At 44.3% G+C, this 19,998-nt stretch overlaps 1 protein-coding gene across 9 annotated transcripts in view; it reads right to left on the reverse strand.

Annotated features, from left to right (window-relative positions):
- The window catches only part of HDAC8 (histone deacetylase 8), a 111,005-nt gene that overhangs the window by 47,540 nt on the left and 43,467 nt on the right, over positions 1-19,998 (reverse strand). For 4 of the 9 annotated variants that reach the window (XM_054040014.1, XM_054040008.1, XM_054040010.1 and 1 more), the window contains 2 exons: positions 11,987-12,159; positions 10,031-10,125 (listed from right to left, as the gene is read on the reverse strand). In XM_054040014.1, the coding sequence (XP_053895989.1) occupies positions 10,031-10,125; positions 11,987-12,159 (268 nt within the window). Of the gene's footprint in view, positions 1-1,260; positions 1,749-10,030; positions 10,130-11,986; positions 12,160-19,998 lie in introns of those variants that run through there. The other 5 variants (XM_054040012.1, XM_054040006.1, XM_054040007.1 and 2 more) reach the window with 2 other exon arrangements.

Here is a 19,998-nt window from a genome sequence, read left to right on the forward strand (position 1 = left end):
GAGATGGTGGAGATGTGAAGGGTGTAAACACAAAGGACAGTCTGGTCCAAGGGGGAATGGGATAGTGGGATGAAATTAAACAAAGGGAATCAAGCAGAGTATCTGAGCTTTTCCCATTATGGAAATCTTTTCAAAGGAGGAATATTTTCCTAAGGGAAGTGGTGGAAACCTCATTGGTTCCATCACATAAAACTGAATAAAGCCCTAAAGAGTCAACTGAAGGGATCATTCGTTCAGTGGCCAGAGTTCGCTCTGGCGGGGAGGGCTAGATAAGACCTACCCCAGTATGCTTCCCTCCCTGTCTCCCCAAATCTCTAATTTCAGTGAACCTGCTTTTTAGAGAAGCCATTGGTGATTGTTACCAGCCCAATTTTACCTGCTGGCAACCTTCAGTCTTGCTCTGTAACTCCTAATAAAAAAAAATTTCCATGCAGAGAGTGACCTAAATGCTACAGATGCACTCCTAGGTTTAGCAGGGTGGGCCCGATGCCACTATATTCCAATTAGTCACAGGGCTAACTACTGCCCTCTTCAAATGTTGGCTGTATGGAGGAGGTCTATCGAGCAGTGCAGTTCTTAGACATGCAGAAATCGCACTAGTTTAAAGTGATTCAATTAAAAAGTTGCAAACACATCAATTTAGACCTCACTTCTCTGGATTTGTTTTATGGATACTATTTTTCCACAGGCCCCTTGCCTCATTCAGCACCCAGGATGGATAGTGCACTGGGGCGACACTGAGGCTGTGACCTGAAGAAGGCTGCTGTCTGTAGGACCCCTACCTCGCTGTTGCAGAAGTTGGAAGGTGCATCATGAATGAGGGAGGGGACTGTGGGAAGAGAAAGGGATCTGATTTACAGAAGTGCTGAGCACTTGCAGCTGCAGCTAAAATCAATAGAAGCTGTGCTTTGAAAATACAAAGTGCTATGTAATGCTAAGTCGGTAAAATTAAGTCCTAGGAATTTCACATCAGACACCCACAATTTAATCTCTCTGTGGCTCACAAAAAAAGCCCATAAGGTAGGGGCCCTGTGGAAAAATCAGCATCTAATCATGTAACTAAAGACTGCATCATAATGTGTATGCACAAAGGGGCTGAATTAAGGTTGCATAGGTATAGGACAGGAAGTAAGAGATCAACCCCCCTTGCAGTGAACTGAGATATAAAGGAAACTCCATTTGTAGCTCAGTAGAAGGAAAGTCCCAGACATGCTGCGCCGGGGTTAGAATGAAAGTTTGCCCAGTGGTGGGGCAGAAAAGCTGACTTCAAAAGAGGGCTCCCCGTTTGCCTCACCCTCATTGAATAGTTTCATTTTTTAAAACGCAATCCCAGGGGCTAGCCAGCCTCATAGGTAGAAGGCGCCAAGCAGCAAGGAGACACTAGAACAAGCACAAACACACACAGGGGAAACAACAAAAGGGCTACACTATGCTTACAATCAGGCTTTGTGATGGCTTTTTTTTTTTGTCGTCCTAAATGCAAATCTCTCTTTTCCCCGCCCCAAACCCCTCGCATGGTCTTGGAAAGGCAGGCCTCCTGTTTGCTCACTTCTGGGAGCATTGTGGCAGCTGGTGGAGTGGGGAGTGGAGTGGAGTTTATTCAGCAGGTACAAAGTCTCTTTTGTTTCCCAGACAGGGCTGAGCTGCTGCTCCTCAGGGCTCTGGGAGAAGGGGAGGAGGCACCTCAGTAAAATGACTAGGTTCTGTTTGTGGTATATAAGCAGGACCACGCAGTGTCTCTTTGATCCCTGGTCATGAAAAGAGCACAAAAGATTGAATAAAAGAATGAAGACCTATACAAACTGGCTACAGGGACTTTGTCTGCCACAGGACCTCCTCCTGCAGTAGAAGTGCCCTATATTATTACCTCCCCCTGTGGTGGTCACTGGTTGTCGGTCCCTTTCATTAAGATGCCAATATCCCCATTCCTCTTCCCCATCCCCCCCCACATACAGAGCTCAATACGCCCCACTAAAGCTGCTTTGTGGCCCTGGTACTGAATGCATTGCAGGCTTGCTGCTGCCTGGATACTTGCAATCAGTAATGCAAACAATTCAGTCACTGCAGGTGCAGAATGAACACACTGTCCCGTGCAGCAAGATCTACTTTTCAAGGTTTGTCCTGGTAAATAAACCCTGAAAGGACATGATGTAGCACATAAGCCACAAGATGCTTGGCTGAGAGCTCATTAAAACTCATTTAAGACTGCACCTTCCTCTGGTATATTTCATGTCTATACCATGCCCTCTGTAATTTACATTGTAAATTCCTTAAAGCAGAGATCCAGCCATCCTGTAGGTTTAGCAAATAGCCTAGCACACTGATGCATGCACTTTCCTTTTCCACACGCTTCTCTTGTTAAGCAAGTCTACTAACATTACCACTTTCAGTTCATTTTTTTTGTTCAGGACCTGAAGTAGGCTAATGAAAGACATTTTAAAAGATTCCTGTTGACTGGCTCACTGCCCCAAGAAGCTGTACTGAGAGGGTGCACACAGTGTGGTTTGATAAAATGGCTTGAAGAAATATGCTCCATCTGGATTTAGAAAGAGGATGATCACATTGTGAGTCAGTACTGCATGCTGGGATGCAGAATGTTTATAAACATCATTTATGTATTAAATATAAGAGCAGGTGGTATGTGAGAGCTTATTAGGTGAGACTCCCAGACTTATCACAAGTTGGCAGTATGGCTCTTCAATGGGCAAGGGTTAGACATCTCAGCTTCAGTGCACATGATCTTCCACTACCCAGTGCGAAAGCACAGGCAGGATCTTTACTCTTAGCCAAATAAATATTATGCTCAGCGTTTTGAAATGATCCTGTTCAGCAGGGAGAGGTGGAAGGGGGGTGGGTGATGTTAAGAAAACAAACAAAATCTTTCAGACTTCTTGTCAAGACAGTCAGTTGCAGAAATTGTTGCTCTTGGTTGTAGTTCAAGAGCTAGAAACACATGGAATCTCTGATGGGGAGAACTGGAAAAGTATATTTAAAAACTGAAAAAGGAAATCCTTGCAAAGGAAATATATTCATTAGCCTGGGGAGCTCTGGGCTGAAGGATATTATTGATGCAAACTGCTTACAGTTTCAAAACAGAATTATGCATTTATATGAAAAACAGCATCTGTAGTCTAGTGAGAATAAAAATCATGGCTCTCAATCTTCATGCTTCAGGGCAAAAAACTGATTCCCAGCTGATCACACTCACTCTCCCTCCCAGATAGTAATAGATGCACTTTTTAAAGAATTCCTTCCTCTGAAGCATCCAGGATTGGCCATTCTCAGAGAGAGGATACTAGCAGGCTACCTGGCTCATTGGTCTATTCCAATATAGGAGATTTACTTATACCAGACAGCCGTAGGACATGCATGGGATTTTACAAATTACATAGGAGCTGCACTATAATCAACAATCCTGTCTTCAGCAGTGTCATGTGTCAAACCCTTTGGAAGAAAGTGCAAGGAACCCTGTAGCGGACAATTATGGAATAAACCTGCCCATGGGGAACTTTTCTTACTTGACCCCTGTCATTGAGTGGTCAGTTTGTGTTCTGAAGCCAGATGGTTTCATACCCCTTACATTTATCCTACTTAATGTAACCATGGCTCTACTTAGGTCCTTACATGATGTCCATCACTGTGGTCTCAGAACACCTCCCAGAAAGAATCAATATACAGAATCTATTTCTCTCTTCCCATCCGCATCTCCCCTCATATTCATCAAATCCCTAAACTGACCCAATCATTTCGATCACTTCATATGAAAGTCTTCCCAGTCCTCTAACCACATTGATGGAACATCTCTGGACCCCTCCATTTCTGCTTTTTCTGAGATGAAGGAAGCAATAACTGAACACAGTATCACTGATTCTAAACATTTTCAATATCAAGCCGACTGCTGCAGAGGAGCATGTGGATCGGACAGAGACTTCTCTTAGAGGAGAGTCTATTGATGAAGATTCTCTAAGTTATAGTCAGGAGTAGAGGATGGAAGAGGATAATGTAAGGGCCAGATCAGACAAGAAACATTCACATAAAAAAATGGACACATCAGAAAAGGGCAGACAAATAGACAAACAGTGACAAGTTTTTAAAGTGCTTGTACACAAATGCCAGAAGTCTAAATAATAAGATGGTTGAACTAGAGTGCCTCGTGATAAAGGAGGATATTGATATAATAGGCATCACAGAAACCTGGTGGACTGAGGACAATCAATGGGACACAATCATTCCAGGGTACAAAATATATCGGAAGAACAGAACAGGTTGTGCAGGGGGCGGAGTGGCACTATGTGTGAAAGAAAATGTAGAATCAAATGAAGTAAAAATCTTAAGTGAATCCACATGTTCCATAGAATCTCTATGGATAGTAATTTCATGCTCTAATAAAAATATAATATTAGGGATCTATTATCAACCACCTGACCAGGATAGTGATAGTGATGATGAAATGCTAAGGGAAATTAGAGAGGCTATCAAAATTAAGAACTCAATCATAGTGGAGGATTTCAATTATCCCCATATTGACTGGGAACATGTCACCTCAGGATGAAATGAAGAGACAATATTTCTTGATACTTTATAACAGGACCGCTTGGAAACAGTGACCATAATATAATAACATTTAACATCCCTGTTGTGGGAAGAACATCTCAACAGCCCAACACTGTGGCATTTAATTTAAAAAAGGGGAACTATGCAAAAATGGGGGGGTTAGTTAAACAGAAATTAAAAGGTACAGTGACTAAAGTGAAATCCCTGCAAGCTGCATGGACGCTTTTTAAAGACACCATAATAGAGGCCCAACTTAAATGTATAACCCAAATTAATAACACAGTAAAAGAACTAAAAAAGAGCCACTGTGGCTTAACAACCATGTAAAAGAAGCAGTGAGAGAAAAAAAGGCATCTTTTAAAAAGTGGAAGTCAAATCCTAGTGAGGTAAATAGAAAGGAACATAAACACTGCCAAATTAAGTGTAAAAATGTAATAAGAAAAGCCAAAGAGGAGTTTGAAGAACAGCTAGCCAAAAACTCAAAAGATAATAACGAAATGTTTTTAAGTATATCAGAAGCAGGAAGCCTGCTAAACAACCAGTGGGGCCCCTGGATGATCGAGATACAAAAGGAGCGCTTAAAGACAATAAAGTCATTGCGGAGAAACTAAACTAATTTTTTGCTTCAGTCTTCACGGCTGAGGATGATAGGGAGATTCCCAAACCTGAGCCGGCTTTTGTAGGTGACAAATCTGAGGAACTGTCACAGATTGAAGTGTCACTACAGGAGGTTTTAAGTATCAAAGGGGTAGCCGTGTTAGTCTGGATCTGTAAAAGCAGCAAAGAGTCCTGTGGCACCTTATAGACTAACAGACGTTTTGGAGCATGAGCTTTCGTAGGTGAATACGGATGCATCCGAAGAAGTGGGTATTCACCCACGAAAGCTCATGCTCCAAAACGTCTGTTAGTCTATAAGGTGCCACAGGACTCTTTGTTGCTTTTAGACGAGGTTTTGGAATTAATTGATAAACTTAACATTATCAAGTCACCAGGACCAGATGACATTCACCCAAGAGTTCTGAAAGAACTCAAATGTGAAGTTGCGGAACTATTAACTAGGGTTTGTAACCTGTCCTTTAAATCGGCATCTGTATCTTCCACCAATGACTGGAAGATAGCTAATGTAACACCAATATTTAAAAAGGGCTCTAGAGGTGATCCCGGCAATTACAGACCGGTAAGTCTAATGTCAGTACCGGGCAAATTAGTTGAAACAATAGTAAAGAATAAAATTGTCAGACACCTAGAAAAACATAAATTGTTGAGCAAAAGTCAACAGGGTTTCTGTAAAGGGAGGAGGGATAGCTCAGTGGTTTGAGCATTGGCCTGCTAAACCCAGGGTTGTGAGTTCAGTCCTTGAGGGGGCCACTTAAGGATCTGGGGCAAAATCAGTACTTGGTCCTGCTAGTGAAGGCAGGGGGCTGGACTCGATGACCTTTCGGGGTCCCTTCCAGCTCTATGAGATAGGTATATCGTGTCTTACTAATCTATTAGAGTTCTTTGAAGGGGTCAACAAATATGCGGACAAGGGGAATCCAGTGGACATAGTGTACTTAGATTTCCAGAAAGCCTTTAACAAGGTCCCTCACCAAAGGCTCTTACGTAAATTAAGTTGTCATGGGATAAAAGGGAAGGTCCTTTCATGGATTGAGGACTGGTTAAAAGACGGGAACAAAGGGTAGGAATAAATGGTAAATTCTCAGAACAGAGAGGGGTAACTAGTGGTGTTCCCCAAGGGTCTGTCCTAGGACCAATCCTATTCAACTTATTCATAAATGATCTGGAGAAAGGGGTAAAAAGTGAGGTGGCAAAGTTTGCAGATGATACTAAACTGCTCAAGATAGTTAAGACCAAAGCAGATTGTGAAGAACTTCAAAAAGATCTCACAAAACTAAGTGATTGGGCAACAAAATGGCAAATGAAATTTAATGTGGATAAATGTAAAGTAATGCACATTGGAAAAAATAACCCCAACTATATATACAATATGATGGGGGCTAATTTAGCTACAACGAATCAGGAAAAAGATCTTGGAGTCATCGTGGATAATTCTCTGAAGACGTCCACGCAGTGTGCAGAGGTGGTCAAAAAAGCAAACAGGATGTTAGAATCATTAAAAAGGGGATAGAGAATAAAGCGGAGAATATATTCTTGCCCTTATATAAATCGATGGTACGCCCACATCTTGAATACTGCGTACAGATGTGGTCTCCTCATCTCAAAAAAGATATACTGGCACTAGAAAAGGTTCAGAGAAGGGCAACTAAAATGATTAGGGGTTTGGAATGGGTCCCATATGAGGAGAGATTAAAGAGGCTAGGACTTTTCATCTTGGAAAAAAGGAGACTAAGGGGGGATATGACAGAGGTACATAAAATCATGAGTGATGTGGAGAAAGTAGATAAGGAAAAGTTATTTACTTATTCCCATAATACAAGAACTAGGGTCCACCAAATGAAATTAATGGGCAGCAAGTTTAAAACAAATAAAAGGAAGTTCTTCTTCACACAGCGCACAGTCAACTTGTAGAACTCCTTGCCTGAGGAGGTTGTGAAAGCTAGGACCATAACAACATTTAAAAGAGAACTGGATAAATTCATGGAGGTTGTCCATTAATGGCTATTAGCCAGGATGGGTAAGGAATTGTGTCCCTAGCCTCTGTTTGTCAGAGGGTGGAGATGTATGGCAGGAGAGAGATCACTTGATCGTTACCTGTTAGGTTCACTCCCTCTGGGGCACCTGGCATTGGCCACTGTTGGTAGACAGGATACTGGGCTAGATGGACCTTTGGTCTGACCCAGTATGGCCGTTCTTATGTTCTTATCCTAACATTATTTACTTCTTTGGCCCTGCTATACAACTGAACAAATACTTTCATTCAGCAAGCCATAAAGATGCCCAAGTCTTTTTCCTGTGTGATTATGTGTAGGCAAGGAATAGTTGGAATGACTTGTTGCACATCACTTTGGTAGCTGAAATTCATTGTTGACAAATGCATTGTATTGATCATTCACTTAGCATGGTAAGGTCCTTCTGCAGCTCTTCGATCTTCTCTGGTTTCAATTAACCTAAATAATTATGTCACCTACAAATTTTATCACTTCATTGATCACCCCCTTTTTCTAGATCATCACAGATATTCAATAAAAGGGGTCCTGGTATGTGACCTTGTGGCAGGCATGCCGTTGCTAGCCTTCTGCATGATGACAATGGACCATTTCTTCACACTGGTTTCACCACCTCAGCCAACATTTGACCCATGACAGTACTTCATCTTTCTTTAATAGTTTCTTGAGAGGGACTTTGTCAAAAGCTTTTTAAAAGTCAATTTTAAAATCCAAACAAATGTAACTGACTCAACTTTATCCACTATTTTGATAACACACAAGTGTATTCTAATAGATTGATGGAGTTGAGCCGCAGTTTCTACAAAAGTAAATCCTTTCACTCCATGCTCTGTTCATATAGGTGTTTTATAGGTTTATTCATTATTTTTCAGCCAATTTACCTGGCATTTAAATAAGGCATCATAGTCACGTTCCTTGCCCTGAACAGTTTACAGTATAAATGGTGCAATACAAAGACTAGGGTACAAGAAAGCTGCATCAGCTGATTGGCAAAGGAAACCTAAGTGATCGAAGTGGGCTTTAAGCAGAGAGGGAAACTGCTTCATGTCCAGAAAGAGAGGCTGTTCCGGGCACCAGGGACAGCATGATTGGAGACACTAATATGGAATATGAGAAAGCATTAAGGAGAAATAGCTGAACTTGGGAAATAGGATGTAAGAAGGTAGAAGTAATGAGATGTTGGCAGGGCTATCAGACCAGAAGGATCAGTGCACCTTCACACTACGATCATTCCTAGGGTCTTAGATTTGGAAACACAGTTTACAAAGAAACAGATTCTACACTTCCTCTGTCCATCAACAGCTGTTTTGTTGGCTGAACCAGTTGGTGGTCACACCACACTGAAATGTAGAGAGTCTTTTACTACCATCCTTTTCATGATCTGACAACCAGACATGACGCTCCTGGCAGGCATTGAGATCAAAAACCTGCTTAGAATTCTTAAGCTGAGCTGATGGCTCTACAACTGGAATGAGGATGTCTGCTGGGCAGCCAGTGCAACTCCTCCTCCAGATCCCATGCCTCTTCAACCACTGTGATCAAGGGTCACCTCCAAGCACGCCCATCTGGGAACATGCATTCAAGACAGCTCTTTGAACATCAGCTTCATCTCAACCCTTGAAAATTACAAGCACTGTAATGCTACAACCGGAATCTTCTGCTGATCTGGTCTGGACAATTTCAGACCCTAAACTCAGAGCAATCCCAGCTTCGCAGGCAAAGCATCCCCCTTTCCATAACCCATTCCCTGGCCAAACTTGTTCAGATTAAGAAGTCATAAGGCCTGGAGCCAAATGATGCAACGTTATATGCATAGCAACATCCTCCAACTGTTCCATTTCTGCATTACACTAATCCCTCAGTACTGTTTAGAAATCATTAAATGCTGAATATTCAGATTAACAAGAAAAAAAGGTAATGACTGATACCTGTTAATTCCTGAAATAGTACCTTATTTACTCTCCATGTATACTCAAGGTTCACTCAAATGTTCCCCAGCTGTGGTCAGAGGTTCTCATTTAAATAGGACACTCTTAAAAAGGCTTCATAAGCCTCACAATCGCTAATCACCTCTTTCAAGCTTGAATCTGAAATTCCTTTCCTTTCCATGAATTTGCTCTTTACCTCATTCTACGCATACTGGTTGGTTAGATCCTCAAGATGAAAGGCACTACAGAAGTGTCAAGTACTGTGCTGTTATTGTAGGGCTGGGCTGAATACTCCGGTTCGTTTTGGTAGGGTTGCTAGCACTGAACTTTGATGTGGGAATGGAAGAGCACTGAAGCATGTGGCTTGGGAAGAAACACCCTAGTTATCTGGGTTCAGCAAACAGATTGACAGGTGCAAAATTTTATCTAGACAGCATTCCTTCAAGTTGATCCCCTTGTCCTGTTCAACACTTTAGGATACCATTGTTCAGATCATGCATTTCAAGATAGCTTGTGTTAAAAGAACAACACCTGGCCCCATGACCCTTTGGAATAGCAGCAGTTGGTACAGTTTGGAAGTTGCATCTGGAACTTTCTATAAATCCAGGGAAAACAAGGCTAAATTTAACTTGAGAGAGGGCTTGCTTTTTTCTGGTGAAAATATGTGCATGTCCCAAAGAGTTCTTTGTGCAAACAGGTGAACCCCTCTCTGAAACTGACTGGCTTCCAAGATCCCTTGTAAAAAGATGCAGATGGTCTCGGGTTTTGGGAACAAGAGCCCACTATGCTGCTGGGACAGTGTGTTATTGTTACAGGGGCGTCTCGCAACAAAACAGTATTGAGTGGCAAGGATGCCGTTTTGATTAGGTGGAATGACTCAGCTCTCATTCTAGGAGAAGGGATGGTTTGTCAGAGCCTTACCTCGTGATCTGGGATCTCGGAGGGTAGCGTTCTCCCCAGGATGACCCCGGTCAAGTATGTCCAGCAGCGGGCTGTGTTGGCAAGGTTGTAGCCTCCTGTCTCCAGCAAGAATCGTGAAATTAGGAAGGGGAAGAGGGAGAGAGAATGAGAGAAACAGTTTTAATGAAAGGAATGCATTGTTGAGAAGCAAGAGACTTTATATCTGCAATGCATATGAATAAAGCTTTTTATTTGGTCTTCCCAAGTCATGCACAGTAATTGTATTTTGCACCTGTTGGATGCATAGGGCTAAGTTAAAGCAGTTAATCACCTGTACTAAGAAGGGAGACTTGCAAAATTGAACCCACAGGTCATCTCAGCAATTGCACATGCAATATCATCCACTCCTCCTGATCTGACTTCAAGAGATACCTGCAAGCTGCAAGCCTTTGACTCCAAGGGTCAAGATTTCCTAAGGTGACATGGTGGGGAGGGAGATGCTCAGGCTCTGCATGGAAGGAGTTAACGTGAGTGGAGCAGAGCAGACTAATCAAGTACAGCAGTTTGGGATCTCCCTTTTAACCTTAGCTTGTGATCCAAAATGAAATCAAGGATAAGCAACACTGATCATTCGCTGATAAAATTTCCATCGGTGCCACCTTCTGAGCAAGAATCCCTCTGGAGGGGAATTTACTCTTATTTAAAAGTAGTGACTAAAATATGAAGCCAATTAAAGTGGTGAAACAACCTGTGAGTAGATTCAGCATCTGAGCATCCCCAAATTAACACAAACTCCCAAGTGGGGCTCATTCTGGGGCTCAGCAAGTCAAAAGCACCAATCTATTTGCAGTCAGCACTGCTGATGTCCTTACTTGTGCAAGGGGAATCTTTCCACTCAAATAACTGTCAGAAACTTTTAGGAGTTCTTACAAACAATGAAGAGTAACTTAATCAAAACTCCACTTTGGGAGACTGAAAACAGTTTCACAATCTCTTTCCCCCTTTGCCTTCTGGCAAACATCAATCTCCCTGCTCAGAACGGAGCCATCGGGGGTACTTAATTTTGTTATTTTCCCTAAGACAGTGGCTAGTTTTCCTCATTTCTTGGCAAGAAGTGGTAGATAAAACAAAATTCTCTGTGCCTCTCCTCCTCACGCTCACAGCTGGTTTTAACACTCAGAACATTCACCAAACAACTAGCAGTAGCTAGGTCAAATTTTAGGCCCACTCTATTGTACTTGATGATATCCCTTAAATGATACAACCTAGCCCCAAAATGATAGCTGCTACTCAAGCAGCTGATGCTGTGGGTAAGGCAACTTCCAAAAGAAGCTGAGGAGATTTCCTGGGACAAAGTGCTCCCCACTTGCCCCATTTTGTTGACACGGAATTGCTTATTTCCCATCCATTGGACAAGCAGCTAGTAATATTGAGTGGCAGAATGTGCTACAAGCCAAAAAGCACTCAAGGGGCTTCCATTAGGTATCAAAATTCTGCTTTATTGTGAATGAAGCCAATAAAAGATTCAAACGCTGCCTGAATCCAAATGAGATAATTCATTGCCAGATGCCCAAGCTAGGTCTGGGAGCATAATGCTTACTTTTAAAGAGAAGCCCCGCAGTGCAGATCACAAGAGCTGGGACTCAAAGCTGGCATTGAGCAGACAGGGTCAGAGGTGACTGGGGTTAACAGCTTCTGATCTCTGGAGGGGCCAAGCAACCTTTAACCCAGGATCTCGGAGTCAGGAATTGAGACTTGGACTTGTTGGTACCAAGGAGTTGAAGTCTGTGTACAAATAGCACTGCATCAGCAATACAGTGCCCCCCTTATGCTATGCGTGCTCAATTTCTTCAGCTGCCCTTCTCAAATTATGCCGCTTTCAGAAGCAGAGGGGCTCACTATCAAAGAGCAGCTTCAGGGGAGCAAGCTGTATTAACCTGTTACTTGAAGAGCAGAATAAGTCTCTCATGCACTTACCTCCTCCCAGGATGAGAGTAGCCAGCTGCCACTGGAGAATGTACTTCAGACACTTGCCAATCCCCACTGGAGTCATGTTAAATGAACACATGGGGTCCCCGGCTATCGTATCTGCTCCCAGCTGCAGGACTACTGCTTCCGGGTTGAATGCCGTGTACACCTCCTTCAACACACTAAATGCAATAAAACAAAACGGAGTTCCCACAAATGGCCACACCTCCATGGAACATTGAGACAGTATGATGTGTGCAGGCCATTTCAGCCAGCTAAACCACACTGTTACTTTGCCTTTCCAATCACTGGCTAGGCTTTACATTTTGAGCAGAGAAGTACTTTCCTATTTCCCAGAATGCCACTTTGGTCAAAGTTATGGCAGGCATGGTAGACCTGGACTCTGCTCTTCAGTCACATTGCACGCTAAAAGGGCCTAAAAACAGTAAGGAAATGGGAATGATTTTGCAGTACCATCTATACCAACAAAGATCCAGGCCAGAGGCTCCAAAACTATGGTCCAGAGACCACCCTTAGCCTACATTTCTGGGGGAAAAAAACACTTCTACCTCAGCAAACAGGGAGAAAAATATACCCAGATCTCACTTGATACATAATCATAAAACAAAGTGACAAATCAGAGAGCTGATTACAGGTAACAGCTCCTACGTGACAATGATCTTACATTTATATGACTTTCATCCAGACGTATCCCAAACATTAGTGAAACTTCAGCCCCAGTTGTACTAACACTTGTTCACCTAAGTAACTTTACAGATGTGAGCAGTCCCACTGAGCTCAAAGTTATTTACGTGCACAAATGTCTGCAGGAACAAGGCACTGGGTTTTATGAGCTTCAGGTGAAAGCATTACTTCACTCACCAGTGCGGGCTTGTCTACCTGGTGACTTAGCTCATGCCAAGCTGGGGTGTAAGTCTACAGCACACTAACTGGCCACGCAAACCCTGCTACTGCAACTAACTGTTCTGGAGTGCACTCTGATGTACTGTTATGGATTTTTAAGTGTGCAGCAGCAGGGTCCACATGGCAACTTAGCGTGCAGCAGGCTAGTGAGCTGTACACTCACACCCTTGCTGCACACTACGTTGCCGTGTAGAAAAGCCCTGAAGTGCACCCATCTCTGGGTGAAACGCAACAAATGTTTAAGAGTGCAGCAGTGTCCAGTGTTAGTTCATGAATAATAGTGAAGAATATGGCATCTACACAGTAATAGTTTAGGATAGGAAGGGAAGAACTGTATCCATGTCTGACTGCAGAGGTAAATAGTAGGTAATTACCCACACAGAATTTGGGAGGGAAACTAAAGCTAAGATTCCTAATCTTACTACATGCCATGGGATCTTTAATGGCCTTATGGCTGTTAAAATAGAAATAAATACACACAAACAATAAATATTACGTAGACAGAATATACAATGAATATACAATGTACTTTCAAACCTATGAAAATATCCCAAACTTAACATCTGCAGAGTGCTGAGAAGTGTTGGAAGAAGGCAGCACACCCTAAAGATGCCCCATATGTGCTGAGAGCTTGGCCCAAGGGCACAGGACTTCTCAGTGGAGTGGGAATTGGTATAAAATGAGGAAAATGATGATTTTAGCAGATTAATAACCTGAAAAAGAAGACTCAAAATACCACCACCCCCCATTAAAAAAAAAATAACCTTGAGTTCTTTCTTCCTGTCAGCAGCAGACAGGATTTAAACTGCATTAGTAAACACTGCACCTCCCCATACAGTCACAAAGGGCACTGCAGGGTTTGCTACCTTGGCATTGTACTTTTTTTTTGTTTCTATGATACAAGGATCACATGTAATCAATTTGCCTGACACACTTTTTGCCACACACTGGGGATTTTCACTGATCAATAACACGAGACAGTCAAGTCTTTGTATTTTGTAGGAACTCTAATAATTTGTAAGTCTATCTGACAACCATGATGTGAAACTACTGGAACATACAATATCACTATCCACACCAGGGTGCTTCAGGAGGGAGCTGACCACACCCAGCCAGCAAGTCATGGGTTTGAAGTTTTGTACCCCTGCCAAAGGGAAGGGATGTAGGGAATGCATCAGGCTACAGCACATTAGTAACTTCCTTCTAAACACATAAGGTGCCCATCTCAAATTTGGTATGTAACCGGGAAACATAATCTGTACAGCATGGCTGATTCAGGTTCAGGTGCATTCAGCAAGCAGAGCTGCACAAATGGAAACATCACCAGGACACAGTGTGGGAGAGTGGATGTCTTAGGGGATTAGCAATAGGATACAGATTCTTCAACTCTACAGCAGGCCACTGCTCCAGAGCCAGCCCAGGGCAGGTATGACCAAGAGTTGCTACCATCCAAGGGCTAGTTCAGTGGGTCTCAAACTTTTTTACTGGCAATCCCTTTCACATCGCAAGCCTCTAAGTGTGTCTCCCCTAATAAATTTAACACCCTGTAGCGGGGTGGTTACCCCGCTCCTGCCCTGAAGGGCTTAAAACGGCCAGGGAGAGGGCTGTGGCAGGGAAAAGCTAGGCTGATTGGGGAAGTAGCCATAGGTGGGCTATGCCCCAATCAGGCCCAGTTGGTCCCTATAAAAGGCTGTGAGCCAGAGGCCCAGAAGAACTCTCTCTCTGCATTCAGAGAGAGAAGGGCCTGGCTGCAGGAAGCTAGAGACAGAGTACCTGAGTGGAGCAGGGCTGGGGACAGGCTGAGGAGCTGGGGAGCTCCAGCCTGGAAAGCCCCAGGCTGTGGCATAGCAGAAGGCCAAGAGGTACTGGGGGTTGCAGAGGGCAGCCCAGGGGTAGGCCAAGGCAGCAGGTCCAAACCCAACCTTGCCAGTGATGAGTAGGCTGATACTGCAGTCTGCCCCAGGGCATGGGGCTAGATGATGACTGGCAGTAGCCTTATACTGAGGTGAGGTGGGAATAGTGGGTGGGGGTTCCCTGGGGCGGGGAGACCCTAAGACTGAGGGGTTACTGCCAGGGGGCAGCACCCCAGGTAAAAGGGCACCAGGGAGGGACACGGGGGCCAGAGGACATGCGTATCACCCTGGCCTGCAGAGGGCGCTCTGGAGCTGGAACGAGCTAATTCCCAGAAGTCACCAGCAGGAGTGCTGCAGGGATGAGTCCGCTCCTCTACATACCCTTTTTAATATATTTAACACCATTATAAATGCTGGAGGCAAGTGGGGTTTGGGGTGGAGGTTGATCGTTTGCGACCCCCCCATGTAATGACCTTGCAACCCCCTGAGGGGTCCCGACTCCAAGTTTGAGAACCCCTGGGCTAATTGGTAGACAGCAGAGGGGTGGGGGGAGGGGAAGAGAGGGAGAGGAGGAAGAGAAGAATCACAATTTAGTGGATAATTGAATGGGTAAATAAAAACCCCACCCTCACAATTAACACAAAACTAGGCCCCATGGCTGGCAGGCTCAGAAGGGAGAACAACAGCTGGATGGCCTCTGGAAGCCAGACTCCTCTCTCATCACTAATGGAGGCTCTTTGAGGGCTTGATAATAATGACTGGGGTTGGGGAGGATATGCACTGCGATTGCCCGTGCTTCAATTGTACTCTTGATAATATAGTTAAGTCCCCTGGGCTGTCAATTCAGAGCTAACCTCGAACACACCACCCAGGGTGCGTACTCTCTCCCAGACAAGCTCCCGAGAGTAACACCAGCATTCTGGGGAGAACATGCCAGGAGGTTGATGTTTGTCTATTTGCACAGACAATGTCTCACCCAGATTTCTCGTCACACTCGAGTGGCCCCCACTATTCACATCCTTCCACCGAAGGACCCCACACTGTGGTAATCTTCCCTCCTGCAAGGGTTCATTCAAACCCATGAGTGCTGCTCCTTCAGTTGTCTAGGGAGCGTGTGTGTGTGTAGAACTCTGGTCATTGCACAGTGATGCAAGTCATTCCCTTCCCCAGGGCTAGGGATACTGCCTCCACATTGGCCTCCTTAGTCTTAGAGCTTGTTCACCCCGCTGCTCTCATCCCTGTGTGCGACTATCCCAACTGACCTTTCCCCAGGATACTCCCCTCTGCTTAGGTTCTCTACTTCTGTTAGATAGACACTAGTTTCTGGCTACCTCAAACAGCTTGCTCTCTCCTAACAAGATACTCTGCATTCCTCGAGGCTCCATTAGCAAAGGGCAGACACATGTGAAACGCTATGGCCAGTGGAATGTTTGCCTCTTGCTAGAGAAGAATGGGAAGGTCTGTTACCAAGGCCATTAGATCCAACGTCATACAGGCTGAAATTGCTGCCAACAGCCACTTTCCAAGATACACATTTTGAAGAAGTTTCATTTGATGGGCAATTTTGTGAGAGCTCTCCAGTGCCAACGACAGCTCCCATTGAAACCTGTAAACGTTTGCACAGGTCTGGTTCTCCTTAATCCTGCCTCATCTAGGGGACGTTCTCTTCTTGCGGCAGAATCCACCACTTCCACAGAAGGCAAGAATTGCTACCACACAAGACCCGTGATTATTCCTAAAAGAGCTACCCTGGACACATTAAAGCTGTTTCTAGCCACGCAGAACCAATCCAGGTCCTAAGTCTTCCCAACATTTCTCAGCAAAGGCTCCCAGTTAGGACAGTGAAGCATCCCTTCAGGCTGCTCTGACCATTTTGCTCACAATATAAAGTTTTTAACTTCAACATTCATCCTAAACAGTGCTTTTCCTTTTCAAAGCACTTTGCAGATCTTACCTAAATGATAAATATCAATACTGCCTAAGCTCCTGGAATCTCTGTTAGAGCACGTTGATAATTCAGCCCCATGCTCAAGGAGGGAGTAACTCTTTCTACTGATCTGGGAAGAGATGAGAAGTACTTCTCTGCAGTCAGCTCCATCTACATTCTGGAAGAATTTCTTCTCTAGGCAACCTCTGATACCGGTGCCAGATTTGGCAAATGGGCTAAACTTCAAACTATGCAAGAATGTAACAGAAACCAACTCCAGGTGGCCAGAGAGCATCCAGTCAGCCCAACACTCTAAGAGTTTGTCTATCTCACAGGATTCTATTATGCCTGACCATGACTGTGGACAATCAAGTGAGGTGACAATGACCATAGCTTAGTGGGCAGCGTAAACGAGGACAAACTGGGTTCAGCATTGTGTCGGCTACCTGATTTTAAACCCCATCAGGGCAGCATATGGGGAGAAAATGGCATTGCCTGTGCTGTGCTTTGTGTGGCTAAACAGAAGCCCTCAGTCCCCAGGGCTGTCAAGCCAACATCTTTCATCAGCTCTAAATTCACTCAAAACAAGGAAGTGGTAGAAGTATAAGTGCCCCTTTGTTACATACTGAAAGGTCAGAAGAATGGAGCCTCCTGACTGGAGTGCAGCTGAGGGTGGGTTTGTGTTTGGGTGGGATATGAAAGCCAACCACTCTAGTTTCTTGAGTGAAAACAGAATGAAAGCCAAAATGTTATCTAGCCTTGATTACCCTCATTAGGGATCGCACAGGCACAGGGAAGGACTGGAGGCATTCAAACCTTCTCTTGGCTAGTCACGAGTGAATCTCAGTACGGTTTGTGGTTTTGAAAAATCTGGAAGAGCTCCCAAAGTTTGGACTCCTCTTCAAGCATTTACCTTGACCTTTGGAAAATGAGTTATGGAATAGTCCCCTAACCCTCATGAAACAGTGTCCCAAACCCACCAAACTACCACCCCCCAATCCTTTCTCCTTCCCAAAAGCCGCTACACTCAACCGTAAGTGATTCTGCCTCTCTCCCCGCTCAGCTTGTTCTCTCTGTCCTTACAGATGACACCCATTCCTTTCCAGATTAAACAAAGGCATCCTTGTTCTGATTCTCCTTCCTTCTCAAAATCCCCATGACTTAAGGCTGAAATCTGCCCATGAGGCTCATTTAATGCAGGTCACTGGTATGAAAGATCTTTTACTGCCTGGAGAGCTCTGCAACACCTGTGCATAGCAATCCATCAGCCACAATCCAGCTCCAGCCAGTAATAGCCAAACCTGATCATCATCTGAAGGCTGTTCAATACGCCTTATGGGAAGCACACTGGACCCAGGACTGACACCTGAGGAACTCCACTTGATATCGGCTGCCAACTAGACATCGAACCATTGATCACTACCTGTTGAGCCCGACAATCTAGCCAGCTTTCTATCCACCTTGTAGTCCGTTCATCTAATCCATACTTTTTTTAACTTCCTGGCAAGAATACTGTGGGAGACCATATCAAAAGTTTTGCTAAAGTAAAGATATATTACGTCCACCCCTATCCCCATATCTCATCATAGAAGGCAATCAGGTTGGTCAGGCATGATACCCTTGGTGAATTCATGTTGAGTGTTCCTGATCACCTTCCTCTCTTCCAAGTGCTTCAAAATGGTTTCCTTGAGGACCTGCTCCATGATTTTTCCAGGGACTGAGGTGAGGCTGACTGGTCTGTAGTTCCCTGGGTTCTCCTTCTTCCCTTTTTTAAAGATGGGCACTATATTTGCCTTTTTCCAATCATCCAGGACCTCCCCCGATCACCACCAGTTTTCAAAGATAATGGCCAATGACTCTGCAATCACATCAGCCAATTCCCTCAGCACCCTCGGATCCATTAGATCTGGACCCATGGACTTGTGCATGTCCAGCTTTTCTAAATAGTCCTTAACCTGTTATTTCACCATTGAGGGCTGCTCACCTCCGCCCCATACTGTGTTGTCCAGGACAGCAATGCAGGCGCTAACTTGTCTGTGAAGATCGAGGCAAAAAAAAGCATTGAGTACTTCAGCTTTTTCCACATCTATCACTAGGTTGCTTCCCCCATTCATTAAAGGTCTCATGCTTTCCCTGACCTTTTTCTTGTTGCTAACATACCTATAGAAACCCTTCTTGTTACCCTTCACATTCCCTGCTAGCTGCAACTCCAGTTGTGTTTTGGCCTGCCTGATTACACCCCTGCATGCTCGAGCAATATTTTTATACTCCTCCCTAGTCATCTGACCAAGTTTCCACTTCTTGTAAGCTTCCTTTTTGAGTTTAAGCTCACTAAAGATTTCACTGTTAAGCCAAGCTGGTCGCCTGCCATATTTGCTATTATTTCTGCACTTCGGGATGGTTTGTTCCTGTGCCCTCAATAAGGCTTCTTTAAAATGCAGCCAGCTTTCCTGAACCCCTTTCCCCCTCATATTAGCCTCCCAGGGGATCCTGCCCATTAGTTCCCTAAGGGAGTCAAAGCCTGCTTTTCTGAAGTCCAGGGTCTGTGTTTTGCTACTCTCCTTTCTTCCTTTTGTGAGGATCCTGAACTCAACCATCTCATGGTCACTGCTGCCCAGGTTGCCACTCCTTCTACTTCCCCTACCAATTCTTCCCTGTTTGTAAGCAGCAGGTCAAGAGGAGAATAGCCCCTGGTTGGTTCCTCCAGTAGTTGCACCAGGAAGTTGTTCCCAACACTCTCCAAAAACTTCCTGGATTGTCTGTGCACTGCTGTATTGTTCTCCCAGTAGATGTCAGGGTGACTGAAGTCCCCCATTAGAACCAGGGCCTGTGTTCAAACTAGAAAGAAATGAAAGCTTGGGTCTGGGTTTTCAGGCCTCATTTCAAAGACCATGGCCTCTGTAGGGTTTAAGTGCAAATCTTACCATTGTTGCAACTGTTATTTTTGCAGGGCAGTTTATTTTTAATCATGTCAACTTTACAGAGTCTGGCCGAGCACTTAAAATCAATGTCTTGTTGCATGATGAAATCCAGATCAACTCAAAGAAATCCGGATGGTGGGCCAGCCATCTTGCAATTGTTGCAGATGCTTTGCTAGGTGCAACCCCTACAAGCATAGGCACTTCACCTTCCAAGACTACCCCCCAAACAGGTACCAAGCCCAGCATTCGAGCAGTGTTCCCATTCTTACCTGTTGGGTCTGCACTCTGAATAAACCTCTCTCTTTATGAGAGCTGCACTGCTTGTACCACATCCTGATGTCCAGGTCCTGAGCTTGGACTCTTCTAATTAGAGATCCTCCATTTCCTTCCCACATG

This window comes from Malaclemys terrapin, chromosome 9 (assembly GCF_027887155.1).
Source record: "Malaclemys terrapin pileata isolate rMalTer1 chromosome 9, rMalTer1.hap1, whole genome shotgun sequence".
NCBI classification, from domain to species: domain Eukaryota; kingdom Metazoa; phylum Chordata; order Testudines; family Emydidae; genus Malaclemys; species Malaclemys terrapin.